This window comes from Trachymyrmex cornetzi, unplaced genomic scaffold (assembly GCF_001594075.2).
Source record: "Trachymyrmex cornetzi isolate Tcor2-1 unplaced genomic scaffold, Tcor1.1 scaffold109, whole genome shotgun sequence".
Taxonomy (NCBI): Eukaryota; Metazoa; Arthropoda; class Insecta; order Hymenoptera; family Formicidae; genus Trachymyrmex; species Trachymyrmex cornetzi.
The window spans coordinates 683,611-702,472 of NW_017295642.1; the positions used below are offsets into that span (position 1 = coordinate 683,611).

The 18,862-nt window shown below is 33.5% G+C and overlaps 1 protein-coding gene across 1 annotated transcript; it reads right to left on the bottom strand.

Moving 5' to 3' along the window:
- Positions 1-830: 830 nt before the first annotated feature.
- On the bottom strand, positions 831-17,695 carry Swip-1 (EF-hand domain-containing protein D2 homolog Swip-1). Its single transcript, XM_018507312.1, has 5 exons — positions 17,645-17,695; positions 17,305-17,493; positions 4,631-4,778; positions 2,071-2,205; positions 831-1,418 (listed from the first exon to the last, which is right to left on the bottom strand). Exons 2-5 carry the CDS (start codon positions 17,472-17,474, stop codon positions 1,284-1,286), a joined length of 588 nt encoding a protein of 195 aa, XP_018362814.1. The 5' UTR covers positions 17,475-17,493; positions 17,645-17,695; the 3' UTR covers positions 831-1,283.
- Positions 17,696-18,862: the final 1,167 nt, after the last annotated feature.

Sequence of the window (18,862 nt, forward strand, 5' to 3'; positions counted from 1 at the left end):
CTATGATTTGGCATACATTCACACGCACCTGCACGAATATACAACATATCTACATGCATATTTCTCTTACATTATACCATACATAGTACCGTACACGTTGTTTAATGCGACAAAGAACTTTTTTCTTACTTAATGAAAGAAAGTAAGGTCTTACAATATAATCATCATTAATATCTAATAACAATTAAGATACATTCGCCGATGAATCTCACATTATCGAAGACCCAGCAGTCATTAAAGTTATTCTCTCTTGAATAATGTAAAATCGATTTCCATATCAGTTCCGTCTTCAGTCTATTCATTATACTCGATAAAAATCAATATTTTATATACGATAGTTATGTAATATTTGTGATAAAATACAGGCCAACTATTCGATATTGACTCTTTACTAGAATTTGCATCCTTGAACGTTATTTGTATATTAAATAACTCTTCACATAAATATCGATTATCATGTGCTTTTCAACTTTTGTTAAACATTTTACAACAAGATGTTAGAATTGCTATTAAAGCAGCAAGTAAAAATCTAGTTTGCGCGCTATTTAACTTTAAAATATATTCCTATAGGATAGATATGTGTTAGATATTAACCACTTTCTGAAATGTCCTTTCATGTAAAATTCATGTGTATACGATCATGTAAACGTTTCACTAAAATCTCTTTGCGTTAAACATATATTTCATAATAGTGCATTCCAAATACAGTAAACGTTATTACAATGTCAAATTACGACACATACACACTATATAAATAATAAATGAATAAATATTTAAAAAATCGTAACAGTTAAAGAAAATTCATTGTTTTTATACTATTGTCACTTATTTTAAAATTCGGAGAAGAAATTTCAGTGTTTACTGTATCTTCGACAATAAAACACACACTGTAAGAATTCTATTTTCGAACTTAAGGATTGAAAGAGTCATCATTTTGCATTCTGAATTCGATTTTTAATATCGTTCGATAGGCGGAAATAATTATTTGCAAAGATAAAAATTGTATAAAACTCTTCTTTCGTGCGTTAATTGCATAGAAATTATATCGCGGTTTCAATTCTAGCTTAAAATTCTTTTGATCACAATCGCCGTTGTAATCGAATCGCGATTTCACATCGCTTCGAAGCGCACTTAAATGATTTATAGAGTCGCGCATTGGCGTCGGATATCGCTTCGGTCGCTTCGAGCATGGGAAATAAACTTAAGCAATATAAAACAATCCGTCTTCGCATTCTAACGAGCGAGTCGTTAGCTTTCGCTCTCCCGTGATTTTTGTTCCGCAATTATTTGCCGAAGATCGCGGCTTTCTGCCGGAATTGCTCTCGCCTCGCCGCTTTTTCTTCTTCCTCTCGTTTCCGCTCCTCCTGCTCCATACGAATCTCGTCCTCGAACTTCGAGGCCTTTCGAAGCTGTTCAATCTGCAAAAAAAAGAAACGAAAAAAAAGAACGTTAATCGAAATACGTCTCGATCGAGTTACGCTTTCGCGCGTGTATTTTTTCTGCAATGTGCATGATACGCTGAAGTAGTTTTCTGGGCCTAATCTTGTCATTTATGTAAATAGAAAACGCGTGTTTCGTCGGTTTGGGTGATAACAGACAAGATTTGATAAGAAGCTATATTTTTTTACTATGACTATGAGATTAGTAGTTATTGACTCTTTATATTAATGAAGAAATTTAAAAAAAAAAAAGTCTGTATTCTTAATTTAAATTAATGAAGAAATATAAGTCTTTATTCTTAATTTATAACTATCATTTATATTTTCAATTATTCTTATATTTTCAATTATTCTTATATTTTAAATACATATATAAAGTGTTTCAAAAAATATATGTAATTGTACATTGTAAATTGCAAATCTTTTTTGAAAAGCAACTATGTGCGTTTTCTTTACATCAATTGATTTATCTCATTATTCTGTACACAAAAGTATTAAGGTATGAAACTGAAACTTATTAATATGAAGAAGAAGTTTACTTTGACATTTAAGTAATTTATATTTCAGCATAAAAAACTGAAACTGAAAAATACTTGTGTTCGCGATAAGAGAGACTGAATATGGATGTTACCTTGGCCTCGAAGAAGTTCTTAGCGCCTGTGACACCGACCTCGTCGACATCGACCTCGGTGAGTCTGGCCAACTGGCTCAATCCGGAATCCTGTTCTAACTCACCAGCTCGTGCCTTACGATAGATCAGCAGAAACTGTAACAAGATGTAACTGTAATTACAGGGAACATAAATCTAAGTTGCAATATATGGCAAACTTTGAAAAACTGGGTCTTTTGATCAATTCTCGAGTTGTTTTTTTTTGAAAATAGAATCCTCGATAAGAGTCCACGACCCGATTCCATTACTACTTTTGAGATAACATCGACACAAACGAATCATATTTATGTAGAAAACAACTTCTGTACAAAACAACAAGTATTTTATCTGACAATTACAGAATAATTATATAATTATATATTATATATAAAAGAAAACATTTTTCTGCAGCCATTGCTTGACTCGTTTACATTTTGACAAAAGAATCGTCGTTTCCTTAGTTAAAAAACGTCTCACGGAGATTATTTCAAGTAATAAAAACTAAAAATAAAAGGTAAAAGGATGATTCATCAAATAAAAGTTGTATGATCAATGGAAATTTGATTACGACGTTTATGAATGTAAAGCGTGACGAAAGAAGAGGGTACGTGTCGCGAACGTTTTACGGTAATTCATATCGCGATGAGTAAGAGGAAGGTGAGTAAGCCGGGCAATAAACTATAACTCGGGTATCACGCAATGAATCACGGCAGCGATTGACGAGCGGGACGAATTGTGCGTGCACGCATCGTGTATGCAGGATTGATTCACGTGGCGGGTTTTGTTCGCGAAATACGGAATGTCACGTTCAATTGTCCGCACGTGCATTACGTATTAATTGCAAGTCAAATTCTCCTTCGAACGATACGTGACACCCGTACACCATAATCTTACTCGCGGCTGTATCGCGGCCGTGTTGCATTAACAGCGAAAGTTTCTGCTGACGTTTCGCACGCTCCGGTATTCCGCAGGCGTGTGTTGCAAAACCATCGTCGCATCGGTTCTCCACCATTGATTTCGCACCATTGCTAGAGCGACGAGCAGCAAGCTTAATTCTCGTGATATTTTCGTATCATCATTATATCCGAATATTTTTAGAAAATCGATTTCTGGAAGTTCAGCATTTGGTAGACGGTATGCATTCGCATCGATAATTTCTCTGCAGCGTTTGCACTTTTTCTACAGAACATCCTAGTTCGGTTATAAAATTTAATTAGAAGTTAAATTGTAGAGTATTCCTAAATTGAGAAATATTTGAAATTAAAAATATGATATTGCGATTTAATTCTTTCTTGTATGTCACATTTTTCATCTACTGACGTTATATAACAATGAAAGCAATTAATGCAGAATTAAATTTCTAGCTAAATTAAATTTCTAGAAAAATTTATTTTTAGGAAAATGTTTTTAGCTTTGTTACATTTTTTGTAGCAGGCAACTTTTCGAAGGTTTTTAAAATACTCTTTATCATGTAGATAACCGAAATAGAACCACTACAACGTATCTCTTCTAACGCACAGTTATGCTTGAAGAGTAAATACGATCGTCGAATATCCAGCGAGTGAAACGTATGTTAAATATTACATGGAGTCTACTATTTTTAAGAATAACGTATCATATGTATGCTCGCTATAAATAAAATTTGCAAGTCTGATTAGAAATTATAAGTTTAGCGAAGATTACTTTTTATGGAAATATAAAACTTGAAACCTCTTATGATAACATACGCTTGCTCTAATTATTTAGATATCTAATTTATGTATCTATATTTGTTTTAATTTGTACGAAATAAAATATACTCTTTGCAAATAAAAATCTGCAAATATTGTTCATACTGAAGAGTTATTTTATTTTAATTTGGACGCTTCTTGAAATCATGTAAATTGCATGTGTTTCTCGACAAGCGCTTTCGCATAAGAGCGAAGCTGCACGCAGTGAAATCTATTTCGGTTCAATATTTTTAACGACCGCAAGCGGAGTTGCGAGAAACACTAATGCTGGTCAGGATAGTCGTACAGACGTTATGTTTACGTCAACCATATTCGGAGTCGATAGCATGAAGTGTGTTAACCAACCACATTTCGAAACCACATTTATCTGTTGTAAAATCCATTTTTCAATCTCTAATATATTCTCAGTAAAATTTAAAGAATTTTTAATAAACTGTGATAAAAACTTCAATAATTTGCAGAAATCTATGGATATCTATTATATATTTTTTTTTTCACAAAAAATTAATTTCTGCAGTTTATTAATAAACATAATTCGCAAACGTTGTTATTCTTGTTGTTATTAATTTATTAAATCCATTAAAATATAATTATTGCAAATTAGTGCAAAATCATGGTTTTATTTTCTTCCTAGTAAAACAGAATAAAAATCTGATTATGGAAATTGGATTTTACATATTAATAACATTCCTTTTTTGTTCCTCTCAAAACAAGAAGAATGATTAATATTCATCATTCAGTAGATCATTGCTTATGCTTTTCGCCAGTTCCAAATATTAAAGATTTCTCGAAGATGGTAAAAATAAACTAACCTCACGGAAAGATATGCGACCGTCGCCATCCTCGTCGACCTCCTGGATCATCGCTTTGAGTCCAAGATGCGTCTGCGGTGCACCCAAAACTTCCATCATTCGCTTCAGTTCGGTAAGATCGAGGAAGCCATCATGACCATCGTCAAATCTGCAAGGTTTTAACAAATGCAATAAACTTAAAATGTTTATTGTACTGTTTTTCATCTAAAATCTTCTAAAATATCACTTTTATTTCTTAATTTTTCTGTCAATAAAATTACGAAGCTGGTGAACAAGAGTATTTTGGAATTAAAATGTAAAGTTTTAAAATCTTGTGTTTTGTTCGACATTTCAAAATTATTTTATTTTGCATTAAAGTATGTCAATTACAATTAAAATAAATTTGATCTCAAATTTTTTAGTATAATTAATATAATTAAAAAAGTATTTAACACTGAAAATGATTTGAGAATAAAATTATCGATCCGAGATACGATAGATACTTGCATTCACATGTTAAGTATAATATATATATAATCTGTTTTACTGACTGGCAAATATTTTACCACGACCTCCTTTCGCTACGTGAAGTAGCATTTTTCAGCGATTGACCCACCAATAAATCATCGTGATGACACTAGTCAATGAGACGTCGTTAAACGTGTCGCATGTATAATCGTCTCCTCTAGTTAATGTTAATCAGTTAATCACGATACCGCGCGTAATTTAATCGCCGGTCATTGAATGCGGTTGCATGAAGGAAGGAAAATTTGGGACGATGTCATTAGTGTCGAACGAGGCTCGACTATTAAACGAATCCGCTGGAAAAATCGGTAGAGAGATTGCTTCAATCTCGATGTTGTCGTAATAGTCTTCCTACTTCACAGAATTCGAGAAATTATTGTGAAAAAGAAAATGGCACAAGTGTTAATGAAGTTCGTTGTATTTTTGTGACTTAATGATTCCGCGAAGTAAACAATGAAAGTGAAACGTGGAGTTGGTACTACATGTGTGTATAACAAATTATAAATAGGTGCTAAATCTCATTAAAATTAAGCTGTTTAAGTGTGATTTTAAAAGAGTAAATTAAAATCTTAATTTTTAATTCTAATACAGATTAAAAAATAATTAAAGAATTCACAGCTTAATGTCAATTAACGTTGTATTTTAAACTCACTCGCGACAGGGTTTTAAAATATATTTATTATACCAATGACATCTGCGACGTATAATCTTTTATTCTATATTATTTTATGCCTAAAAATTGATATCTTTCTCTCGTCAGTACAGAGTATAATTTAGAGAAAGATATCGATTTAATTTAAATAATAATTTTTAGTATGGGAAAATCGGCTCCTTCGACAGTCAAATGACAGTCACGTTCTCCGTAACTGACGTTGTAACACAGTGATTGTTTTAAACGCGGCCGTCATTAATATTCGCGACTTTCTTTATGTTTATTACGAGGCTAACGTCTGGTTGGCCGCAATGTAAAAGATAATACATTTAATAATTACAAGTTTCTTGTAGAAAGCGGATAGGTTGACCAAGATTTTTATTTGTAGACAAATTTGCATTTTCCGTATGCGTAACTTTGGTCATTGCCGATGTAACTGCCAATTCGATATGCTACTTCCTCCTCTTTCAGACTTTTTGCGTGACTGTAAATATCGCGCTGTAAAAAATTTCGGTCCAGAATAGCTGCCTGTCGTTGGTATTTTATTACATGTTGTAAATATACAACATGTGCGCCATCGTAAATATACAAAACGGGAAAAACGATTTACTCCGACGGCGCTTTTCCCCGCGCAACTGTTTGACATTATTAATCTCGCTCTTTAGTTGCGCAAAATGTTGAAAAAAATGTGGGCGTATGCACGAGCTAAAGGTTAAGTGGATCACATCCATGTTATAGAAATACCGAGCCACGCAATTTTATATGCAATCCACGGGGAACATCCTGTAATCCATGAAGCTCTCGGTTGAGTGCTACTGTGAGACAAAATCAATACATATCTGACCGGAATTATCAAATTAATAAACATGATATGCTTTCATCATTAACATTATTAATTAAATACTGAATTAGTTTTAGTCTCAAGTATGAAATTAATTAATGTAAAAATATATGATCTATTATTTATTCGTTATTCATACTGATTGTTTAATTGCAATAAATATAGAATAATTAAAATATAAACTAAGATAAATAAATTGCGTTTATAGTCTGGAAAAACAATTCGGCGCGCAGGTCTAAAAAGACTACAATATGGTGTATATTAGTAATTCAAGATTGAATTGTTTAAAGCAGTGAAGATCCAGCTTCGAAAAATGCCTACTGTAATAGGCATTTTTCTAGTATTGATTGTGTTTCTCACATATGCGATCTAAAATAGAGATTCTTAATATTGTTTAAGATAAATAAAATTATATAGAAAAATCTATTTCTTTATTGGTGCAAATTTTATGAGACGGTTAAGGAATATAACTGTTGTTTGTGAAACATTTACGAAAGAGCAAGACTGAATGCAGACGAAAAGAAGTGTGAGAATCTCCTAGAAGCCTGTATCTTTGTATCTACCAGTTTGTATGTTTTAATTATCGAGGAGTTTAGACACGACGAGAGTGAAAACTGAGACCGGGGGAAAACGTGGGAACGATCGTCGATATTCAAATTCGTGAGTCTCTCGACAGGATGTCAATCTTATTTGTTGCCAGTAATTTCGCGACCGGAAATTCATGAAATCGTAACTTTCCGTAAAAGGGATGGAGAATGTCATGGCACGGCACGAGCTTATTCTAAAACGTGAGCTCGTTTCATCGAAGTATAATCAGAAATGAATCATTTATTTAGTATGATCGAAACTATCATACGCTCGAAGATTTCTGCACTGAGAGAAAGAAAATGGTTGCAATTATCATAATTTCACTATAAATTGTAATCATTTTCAATGTGATTAATAATACATTTTTTGGTAGAATTATAAATATATTATTAAAATTATAACAGTAATAACTAAATATAGTAAATATATAGTAACGATAATTATATTTTATGCAATTATAGTCGCAATAAGCAAACAGGTTTTCTCTCAGTGTGCTAAGTAAGAAATAAGATATAAGCAAATAAAAATATACCAGTAGAAACGTTTGATAAAATCTTGATCTGTGGATAATTAATGACAGATAATTGGATACTTGGTTTCAATTAGAGATCGACAATAAAATTTTAATTTTTTGAGAATAAAAAATATATATATGAAATATAAAAATAGTGTAAAGCTTGAACTGCGATTAGTGTGATATCTTCTATCGCGAATGTCATAAATCAATAGAGAGAAATCATGTTATATTATATAATTGACCTATATGTATGACGAGACGTAACTATCGCAGGTTAAAGACCACTTATATGCGGCAAACCGGTCCTTTTAACTATCGTGATTAACAAGCTCCCACAAAAATTGACATGGTCTTTATAGAAAAAGAGTAACGTTTAAGCTAGTTCAGCAAATAGAATGTAATGTGTAAAAATTTCATTTTATTCTTTCTATGTAGATCGATAATTTGTCACGTCGTTGTAACGCCCATACTTTTCCTATCACAATGTCCGTATATACTTATATATTATAATACTAATTAAGTAAATTAAGCAGGAAGGAGGTTGAAAAATAGTACCGCCATTCCGCCGGTATTTTTGAAGTTCGTTAGAGTATAGAAGAGCGGCAGTTAATAAAGGAAATTGCTTCCGCATTAGTTAACGACGTTAGTGCGAGGCGCCGGAAATTGAAGTGATGTAGGCGGGAAGGCACCTAGAAGGTAAATCCTTTCAATTAGGAGAAATCGTAATTATTCTACTGGATAGGTCAATATTTGCCGGAATCCCGCTGCTTCGAGCAATTAATCGTTCGAACATTAATCTATTCATTAGCTTTATGGATATGAATATATGTATCCATACTTCACACTGGAGCATGTAACTGTTATTACAAACGTTATAACCATTGTAACATGTAACAGTTAATTTCAATGTTATTATATAATCTGGCGTTCTCCTCGCTGTCGACATTAGATTGAAAGAAGTAAGATAGAGTGAAAGAAAGTCGAAGTGAATTGTAATCAAAACGTTTCTGACCTTTTCCTTGGAGTTATCAGAGAGAATTGCGTAGATATTAACATTTAGATGAAGAAACAAATAAGAAACATGTGCAGTAATAATTTGATTAAAATTGTCCTTTTATTTCTCCACAGGCATTAGGTATCAACAAGTAATACGATTGTCTCTTTCTTTCACTCTCTCGAACTCTCCGTTTTTCTTTCTACGCGAAGAGAGATTTCACGGAGTGAGAGGCGAAGGTTGAGATTGCATTTTTACATTGCGGTTAAGTGAGGTGATCGATAAAAGTAGCAGAAATGAGAAAGATAAAACGAGAGATACGTGGGAGAAGTACTATTACTAAATCAGCACTTCATTAATAATGTTCTCTTCCCTTTTAATCAATAAATGCTTCTCGATTTAAATATATTAATATTTGCCGACTAAAAGTCAATATATTAATATTTGCCGATTAAAAGTCAATATATTAATATTTGCCGACTAAAAGTCAATAAAGTCAATAAAATCAATAAAGAGTGCTGAATAATAATAATTTTTTGAAAAAGTTTATGATAAAAAGATTCATAAATGCTATTTTACACGATTACGTATTTGAATAAGAATTGAAAACATTACTCATTTATTTTCGATTCACTGTGAATATCATTATTACATCACTTTATTACAAATGATTCGATGCCCGATTGTCGCCGGGCAGCAGATCGTTGCTCTCGGTTTTATCGAGAATGCTCTTGTCAGACAGTTTTAACCAGCCAAGTGAAACGCGCTCCAATCAACGTGAATTGTGCCGAGGCGCCCACGTAAATGAAACGCGATCGTTACCACGTTAAACGTGTCACGGATTTAGATTGACTTTGTGAAAGCTTAATTAAAAGATATATACTGTGAGGTAAATAGTTAAAAATTGTAACTCTCTTGTTATCTCTCAGAATCGATTTTACAAAGTCAAACATAGTTTAACATGGCCGTAGTTTAATTTAACATAGTTCACAACATATAGTATAGTTTTTCTATGTATTATCAGTGGTTTAACGCCATCGTCCTAAAGGCGTTATCATTTAGTCACTTAAGTCATCTTTTTTTTATGTATCACTAAAAGGTCACTATTGTTAAAAATGGAATCGTTATAGTCATCTTTTTCTTGAGCTAACATAAAATTTGTTAAACATAAGCATTCTGTTCATATTTTTGTTGTCTTATCTGATAACAATTGTTAACTCAATGTTGTTTAATGGATACTGGTCTAGTGTTAGGTTTATCATTTTTAAGTTTCAAATAGATGTAAAAAACTAAAAGACGATATGACCTTTAAAAACTATTTTTGAATTAGTTCTCCACATTCAAAGAATACATTTCTATTTTTGTTGTAATTTTAAAAATTATCTATTTTTTATTATCTAATATTCTAATGAATACGTTTATCCTTTTTCTTTATTTAGGGAATAATATTTAAACTTTTATTTTGTTGGTAAGAAGTGTACTTATTGTATTCTATCGTTCAAACTTTTATTCTTTTCTTATTATAAATTTTCTAAACCATGTATAAAAACAATTTGTTACATGTTAAGCAGTTTAGCTATTCAAAAATAAACTAGAAAAAATAAGAGTAAATGTTTTAATTACTCTTAAAATTTGATTAAAAATGTAATTTTTGATAAATACGAGTATTTTAACGCTTAAAAAGTTACCTTTTGTTACTTTTTCTGTCAAAAAGCAGTCACTATATATTTCTTTTTTTTTTTGGTCCGATGATTGAATGGCAGTACTGTAAAAGGAAAAAATTACTTTTTATATTTATTATTATTTTGTGAAGGGAAGAAAATGCTTTATTCGTAAGTTTAAAGGAATGCACAATTCACGATTCAAAAAATTTATGTATATTGTTTGGAGAGTGATCGATGTCGCAGGCGCTTTTTTCCACCTTGCCTTTCTTTTTATTAACCGCTGCAACGTGAGATACTCAATTATCCCAACATAACGATACCATTACGCTTCTGATCTCGTTATCGCTATACTGCGATATCGCGATCGTTCCGCCTCGGACTGGACTCGGTGGTGAACGTTTCGTTCTCCGCGTTACGTTTTCCAGGAGTAGCTCGGAGGAAACCGGGTCAAGGTAACACGCGACGTATCCGCCTGGTCCCGTTTATCCTTGTTTTCCAAGATCGATACCGCGGTGGAAGGTCCTTCGAGGAATAACGAAGTACGTCACTGCGACGAATTGGCGACGTGTCTAGGAGGAGGACAAGGCTGACGTATAATTTTTTCTTCCACGTTACCGAAATTTAAGATAATCATAAATATAACTGTGATTTTCCGAGAAAGTTTTAAAGCAAAACGAAAATTTAAGGGCTTAAACAATCAACAATATGGAATCGAAAATTGCGATGAATAATATTTCGGTGGAAAAATAATAGACCTGGCGTGGAAAAATAATAGTTCTGGTTGAGAAATATATTTTCCTGATAAATAAATTTTTTATTTTCTTTTTATATTATTTTATATATTTTCAAAACCGACAAATAATTGGTGCTCAATTTAGCATGCTTTGACCAAATATTGCTTTCTTCTTCACTTATTTATATTATTGATATATTAATTGATTTTCGTTTATTATTGTTTATATTTTCTTGTGTAAATTTCACACTTAAACATTTTAAGATGAGCAATAATATTTTTTTAAATACTCGTTATTGCGTGACTGCAACTAGTAACACTAATTTGATGTGTGAAGTAAAAGTAGTCTGAATTAATAAAATATCCAAATTAAATTCATATTTCACGTTTATTCCAAAAGACTGAAAATTTCAATAGTTGATTAACATCTTTTTTTAACTATCGCATTATGCTATAAATGCTCTATCACGAAAGAGGAAGTTATTGTCCCGTTTAAGTAAAGAAACGTGTCGGATTTTCTTCCATTCTTAAGCTTCCGTCTATTCTATAATAACTAATTAGTATCTTTTTTCTCTACGAGGGACACAGCGACTAACTTATTGTTAGTATGTTAGATTGCAAGGAGACGAGTTTATACAGCGCACAGATTAGAATTCTGCAAAGCCAAAGGAATCGCGATGCGCATTGTGAACTGTGGAAGCGTCTCCTAAACGGGGATAAACGCCGTCCATGAAAAACGTTGTACCTTTTCCCATCAACGAAACATTATTTAAAATGTCTAGCTATGTCACTGCTAGGAATACCGAATGCCTTCCATCGCTGCAAGCCGAGCCATAGAATAAATTCTTATACCGTTTGTATATTCGGAACGCATGATTTCTTTGAACGATCACGAGTGCAATAACGGTTTGTCGTGCCGCTGCAGGCGTTTAAGAATTATTAAACCTTTGAAAGAGACCAAAAAATGTAAGAGAATCTATATTAAAAATTTCTTATCAAAATATTTTTATCTAATTATTTCTTAACGATACCATGCATGTCTAAAAGACATAATAACATCAGAAAGACGTCTTTTGGGACATATATATGCATGTCTAAAGATATTTAAGACATAATATAAAGAGGTCTTCTAAATAATGCGTGTTGTCTGGTTCGTTTGAAGAATTGCGATGTGATATTTCTGCACAAAATATTCCTCGTGAGAACCCTGGAAAAATTGCGAAAGGTTTGAGATTGTAACATTCTAGCCAGAGATGGACTGTTGGTTTCTTCGTGGTATTCAATGCTTTCTACGTGGAGTTATCGATTCCAAGAGTACGTATATCTTGAATGCATATATATGCCATGCATTCACCTACTTCAGCGGCGAAAGGGTTAAGGTCATCGTTTCTCGTTTACACGTATAAAGGCGAATCGATCACACCTCGCTTTATCATTGCAACGGGGAAAGTTAAGCGCGTGTTCAATCGAGTCGTGGAAATCTCGACTTTCGACCTCGCATGAGTCGCAGTGCAAGTCGATAAAAATTTCTCAATAAGGAATACGAACGTATTTCTTCTGTTGTTTCTCTATTTCAGTGATGTTTTTTAGGGATCATTTTTATAGAACTATTTTTTAGAAGCAGATAAAATCTTGTGGACCACAAAGAATTCACAGGCGGACTGCATCATTCTATCTCATCAAAAGATATACTGAGGATACCAATAAGAAATATTGTAATATTAAGATAGAGTGTTAAAAAATGCACAAACATTAAATTTTAAACAGGAAATAGAATTATTTACATGTGAGGTATCGACTTCGTAAAGTATCAATGTACATTGCTTTTGATCGAAAATTATGTTTCCAATTAAATGACCGGAACACTGCATTTGGTAATAGTACAAGGTGAGAGGGTCAACCGGGATAGCGGATGTCACGCCAGTTTCGGAGCTCTTTAAATTAGGATTTAAGCAGTTAATTGAGATGCCTGTGTCCTCGGTCTACGACCCGACCGGAGGGTCAATCGTGAGGGTCGATTTCGAGCCCTCCAACCATCAGCTTCCTGTAAATTTTCAAAGAGGAAATTCGTGAAGAATAACAAGCCCAATGAAGAGTCACTTTCGACTCTGTCACTCAGTCTCCGGTGCAGGAAATGTTGGATATAAGATAATGCAACCGCAGCCTACGTGAACGCATCCGAGTACTATCGCGTATCACCGAACTGAAACCGCAGTGAGATGTATATTTAGCCTAGTCGACGATAGGACGCCTGGCTGATGAACATATCAGGTTAGATTAAGGAAATAATTATTTACAAAACATTCCCCTCAATCTTTACCGAGAAGATATTCGTATCGGATTATTGATAAACCACGACGAGGGTTTGACATTTATCCTTTGGTTATGCGAATGAATTACGTTCGTGGAATCTTTTCCAAAGTAACAAGCGACAAATCTAAAATCCAATCGATTTCTGAGATTACGTGGATATTAATTGAGAATTGATGCTTTTAATGAAGCAATAAGCAAATGACAGTTCAAGTAGAAACACCAAGAAACATACTAAATCAAGAGAAAATCAAAATGACTTTATTTTTATGTCATGAAAGTCAAAATAATAATTTTTAGTTTTGACTGTTTATTTGACATTAGGAATAAAAATAAAATCAGTTTGGTTTTGTTGACTTTTGTGTGTTCCGTGGGGTGTTCTACAGTGTTATATAATGATAGAATAGTTATTACAATTTCGTTTGTTACTTATAAGTAAACATATAAGTGACAAATAAAGTCATGATAACATTTTTATGATATTATGATTTTTATGTTTAAATGGAAGACTGAATAATATGTAATACGTTAATTAATTCTCGTTTTATTCCACACTCTACGTAATGGTCTACTTCAATCGATTTAGTTTTTATAGATACTGACGGATGATTTGACTTTTCCTTTCTATTTAAATATCCACGAGGAAAAAGCCTCTCGACAGTGGCACGAGAGTTTCTCTGTTGCCTGCGGCGCGCACGTGCGTATCCTGCATGTGTGCTGCATTCGTCATCCGGAAGGACCGATGATTGTTGTGCGTTGATATCGTGCACTCGTGTCGAGAAGTCGTCCTTGTCTTTTCACCACAAAACCGGTTACCTTTGCAACCTCGGGCCTTGATAAATCGTAGGAGTACGGCGACATATTTTCTCCGAAACGTCTGCGTTCCCTCTTCTCTTCTTCTCCTCTCTCGTCGCGATATCACCGACTCGGAATTAATATTAAATGCTTTGAGCGAAGGGTCAGGGTTACATTTTAAACCGTCCGAAAAAAAATTAATCTTTTATTTGCGTTTTTTTATACACTCTTCATCTAAAACTTATACGCGACTGGAATAATATTTTTAAATAGTAAAATGCAAGATGAGACTCTAAATTTTCCGATTTCTTTCAATTTGATTTTATTGACTCACTTCTTAATTTAGTTGTTCGTATTTTTTGTTCCTAAATTTCCTATGATCTTGTAACAAAGAACGAACGATGTTCTTGGAAAATTCTGTCGGTATCAAGAATGTACCTCCCATGATCGCTGCTGGCTATAACGTACGTTTGAGATTTATTAACGAAGTACGCAAGAACGAAGACGTAGTTTTCCGAAGAAGGTGCGCCGAGAAAAAAGAAAATCGCAGGGAGAATCGTGGAGAATTGCACGCTCCGGTCATTACGAAACCGCGAACGCCGAGAGATTCGTGACGTGCATTTCTTCGAGAAGAAACGCAAGCTGTGCGAAGAGGGCAGACGACCTCGGGGTCCCTACCGGGCCCCATGCCACGTCTCTCTCGTCACGGTCCTTGGTACCTACGCCCTTTGTGTCTCAGAGTAGGTAGGAATTTCGAAGTCGACGTGGTTTGACAACGGTCGGAGGAAATAGGGTGGGTACTCCGGGTACTCAGGTACCTCTGAAGCTATTAGGAACACGACACGAAGAAATCCATTGTACTTAAATCAATGCTGTCTTGGACATAATACTGACTTAAATAAATAACATACATAAATCTTACATTGTTTGATAGGTACTTTCCATTTGGTGGCACAAATCGATATAAACGTTGTCCTATCTTTTTCTTTTGCATTCCATGAGTAACAAAGCAGAGCAATATTTCTGTCGATTTGTGTCATCGAATGGAAAGCACTCAATGAAGAATGAAGCTTGGACTGTTAGAATGTATGTATTTGACTATCTAGGTCTCCTGTGCAGCTATTCATAGTTTTGCCACACACCTAAAATGACAGACAGTTTCGTGGATTCCGTAATGAAGTCCGTTATCGCAAAAGGTGCGCGTGATGCGGCGATTAAGCAGCGATGATAGTGCGCAGCGGGACGTTGTCAGATTAGTTAGGAAATCTTGCGAGACATCGCGTGAGAGGGTTCTCCTATTCTAAACCAAGAATCCGCAAAGAGATTCTAATGAAGACGTACCGTGGCGAGAGAAACCTGCGGCTCGTAAACAACAACATTTATTAACGTGATGATATCGCGTGCAGCTTAACGCATCAAAGCCGCACAAATCAGCGTAGCCAATTGCATTCAGAATACTTCAGGTTCGATTGAGCTGATAGAAAGGAAATTCGTATATAATGATTAAATTTCCTTTCGTCGTTACGCTGGACGGCGTATCATTAGCAAAGCGAGCAGTAATTCCACATTTAGTGTGTAATTATATAAGTAAGATAGTTAGATAAGAAATGTAGACTGTATAAAAAATACAGAAAGAAAGATTTTGTTATAAAGTATCTAAAAAAACTAAATACAGATCTGAAAATAATTTTGTTTGATCTTTAAAATAATTATGTAGAATGCTTAATAAGCATAATGAGCGATGCTGTAAAAAGTTTCTAGCAACCAGCTTGGATGTCCCATATAATTATTTTGTTGGTCCAACAAAATTATTTTTAGATCTGCGTTTAATTAAATTTTTTATTGCTTTAGTATCTGAACTTCACAGTAAAACTGTTCTTTCCGTGTAGATTTTCCCTGATAAAAATCAGAGTGTAAGTTGAATATAATGGAAAAGTCAAATAACAAGTTACGATAACGTCAAAATGACATTAAAATAAATTGGAAATGATTGAAAAATGACTTTTAATGATCATTTTTAAGTCACTTTGACATCATTTTGATATCATAATGACTTGTTGTTCTGTTTGGAGAAGCGAAACTTTTAGAAGGCAAAAATTGAAACATTAAAATGTAAAAGAAATGTAAATGCTTCTTTTACATTTCATTGTTCCAATTTTCGCCTTTTAGAAATTTCGTTTACGCTTCTGTTACTCTCCCATTACGTCCGATTTACGCTCCAATTTTTATTTTCATCAGGGTTGAATTATATTACCTTTTCAATTGGACTATATTTTAGAAAAATTTTAATTAATCTTAATAAAATTTTTTGTAAATCACCGATTGTCAGTAAATCATTGAATCACGTTGACAGTATGAATAATTTCTCGGCGATATTGGTTAGATATAAAATAAGTTCGCTCACAATCAGCGTTTGATTCGAAAGTGTTTATCGTTAATAATATTTCATCTCAATGTCGACCAACTCGTGACACGAAGGAACATTTATCTCCATCTGATTACACGTGCGTGTTGTATTCCAGGCTGACTCGTAAAAATAAACAGCTAGGCAAAGTACGCCAATTAAGTTGATAATACTAAAATATATAGCTCTAACAATGAACAATCGTAAGTACATTTAAGCGAAAAAAAATTGTGACTGTCTTTCACAAAAAAGATATTTAAATTTATATTCCAACAAAAAAGTAAAAGAAAGAAAATGCTTAAAAACGCTTTATCTGAATATTTTATAATGCAAAAATATAGACGTAAGTCTATTATTATGATTTATTTAACTATTATATTTCATCTACACATTTAACGGTATTTTATTTTCTGTTATTAATATTACAGTATAAAATATAATAATAAAAATGTATTATCTCTCGCAATATCCTCTTAATTCAATAATTTCGACAATTTCCGATTTTAACATCCCTTTAATCTTTTTAATTATATTTTATAGTAATTATACATTATAAAATCTCGGACAGCTAAACGCGTCGCTGCACCGCAAGCTTCGGTCTGCTATTATTGATATCTTTACCTTTAATCGCAAACAAGTAAAAAAAGAAGTGAAGAATGAGAAACTACTCACCTGTTGAAGGTCTGCTCGTACTGCTTGATCTCGCGGCGCGACAGCTCATGGAACTCCGTATAAACGTTCACAAACTTGTACTGCTTCTTTACCTCCTTGCCTTCCTCGAGTTCGTCGTTGATCCTCTGCCGCCTGCTGAGCAGGTTGCTGAGTTCGGCGTCCGCTGGCATGATCCTCGATCCTTTAGATCTAAACACACGTGAATGAAGGACGAAGTAATTAGCGTTGAAAGCCAAGCTTTGCAGAGAGCTTGCGTGAACGAGAGCGCGGCACGCGATTGTCGCGAGTCAACGAGAGTGAACGAGAGAGTCTGTCAGGAGATAGACGAATCGAGGAATACCTGATCGCGAAGAAACAATCCACACGCTGTCGCGAGACCGCATGTACTGACGCGGCGCCGAGCGTAGGAGCAACTGCTAGCAGTGCTAGCCCGGCGAGCAGACAGTGCCGTAGCCGTCGTTGGACACATGAATACGTTGTTCCCTCCGGCTTATCTGAATTTTGAAAACGCGATAACGGTTCGTTCAACAACTCATTAGAATATCTCGTCTAATGCTTCAAAAAATTATTTGCCTTTATTTGTATTTGTACCTTTACAGAGATCTAATATTGGTCAAAGAGTTCAGTACTGGTCAATTTATTGTTAAAAGATAGTAATTACCCGGGAAAAAATGTTCTATATATAGACATATTTTATGTATAATTATGTATCATTATATAAATATATGTTAACTTTTTATATAATTATTATATAATTATATATGAAATATTTTTGCAGTTAGTTATTTGAACTTTGGAATATTAAAAGTATTGAATAATAGTGCCCCTAATACTTAAAATAAGTAATTAATTGCTGTTTTTAGTATTGGCCAGTGTTAGATTTCTGTAAGGGTAACATAATTGTAAAACTATTTAATGCAAGAAGAGGCTTATGGTTAATTAATTTCTATTTAAAAATAATAAATTTCTTTTCTTCGATTTTGTATGTTTCACCTTAAAATACATAATAAAAGGGACAATTTAAATTGTCAAATCAATTGATCTTTCATCTTTTTTCTGCTTTGAGGAATTTGCGTGAATATTTTATGTGAAATCCGATTGATTTATGTAATAATTGTTCCAGGTTATGAAATTATTTGAGAATGATAGAAATTAGAATGATCGATAGGAATATTATATCAGAGAATCAATTAAAAGAACAAATAATAAAATAACAAGATAATATATGGTAAATATATATAAATAATTATAAATTGGCAAAGTAGTTTCATAGAAATTTCGTTTATCATTAGTAAAACTTGTTCGACGCTCTTGTTTAACGTCATCCGGCTGTTGCGACACCTGACGCCACCGCTGGGTTCAAAATCGATATAATATATAGCCGTCTGTTCATATTTTCTCTCGTACTTGCTTTCCTTTTGTTATCAAATGTGCGTCAACCATGAAAATGTATTATTTGCAAGCATATTGTCATTATATGCAGTTATGGGTGGTGAATGCAATGCGGAAGATGACGAGGTCAACGTGCAGTACTATTTCCTCAATGTTGATTAAATGA

Coding starts and splice junctions, on each gene's coding strand:
- Swip-1 (XM_018507312.1), bottom strand. CDS start 17,474: ATGCCAGCGGACGCCGAACTCAGCAACCTGCTCAGCAGGCGGCAGAGG. Junction 4,779..17,304: donor TACGAGCAGACCTTCAACAG/GTGAGTAGTTTC, acceptor AAAACCTTGCAG/ATTTGACGATGGTCATGATG. Junction 1,419..2,070: donor AGAACTTCTTCGAGGCCAAG/GTAACATCCATA, acceptor TTTTTTTTGCAG/ATTGAACAGCTTCGAAAGGC.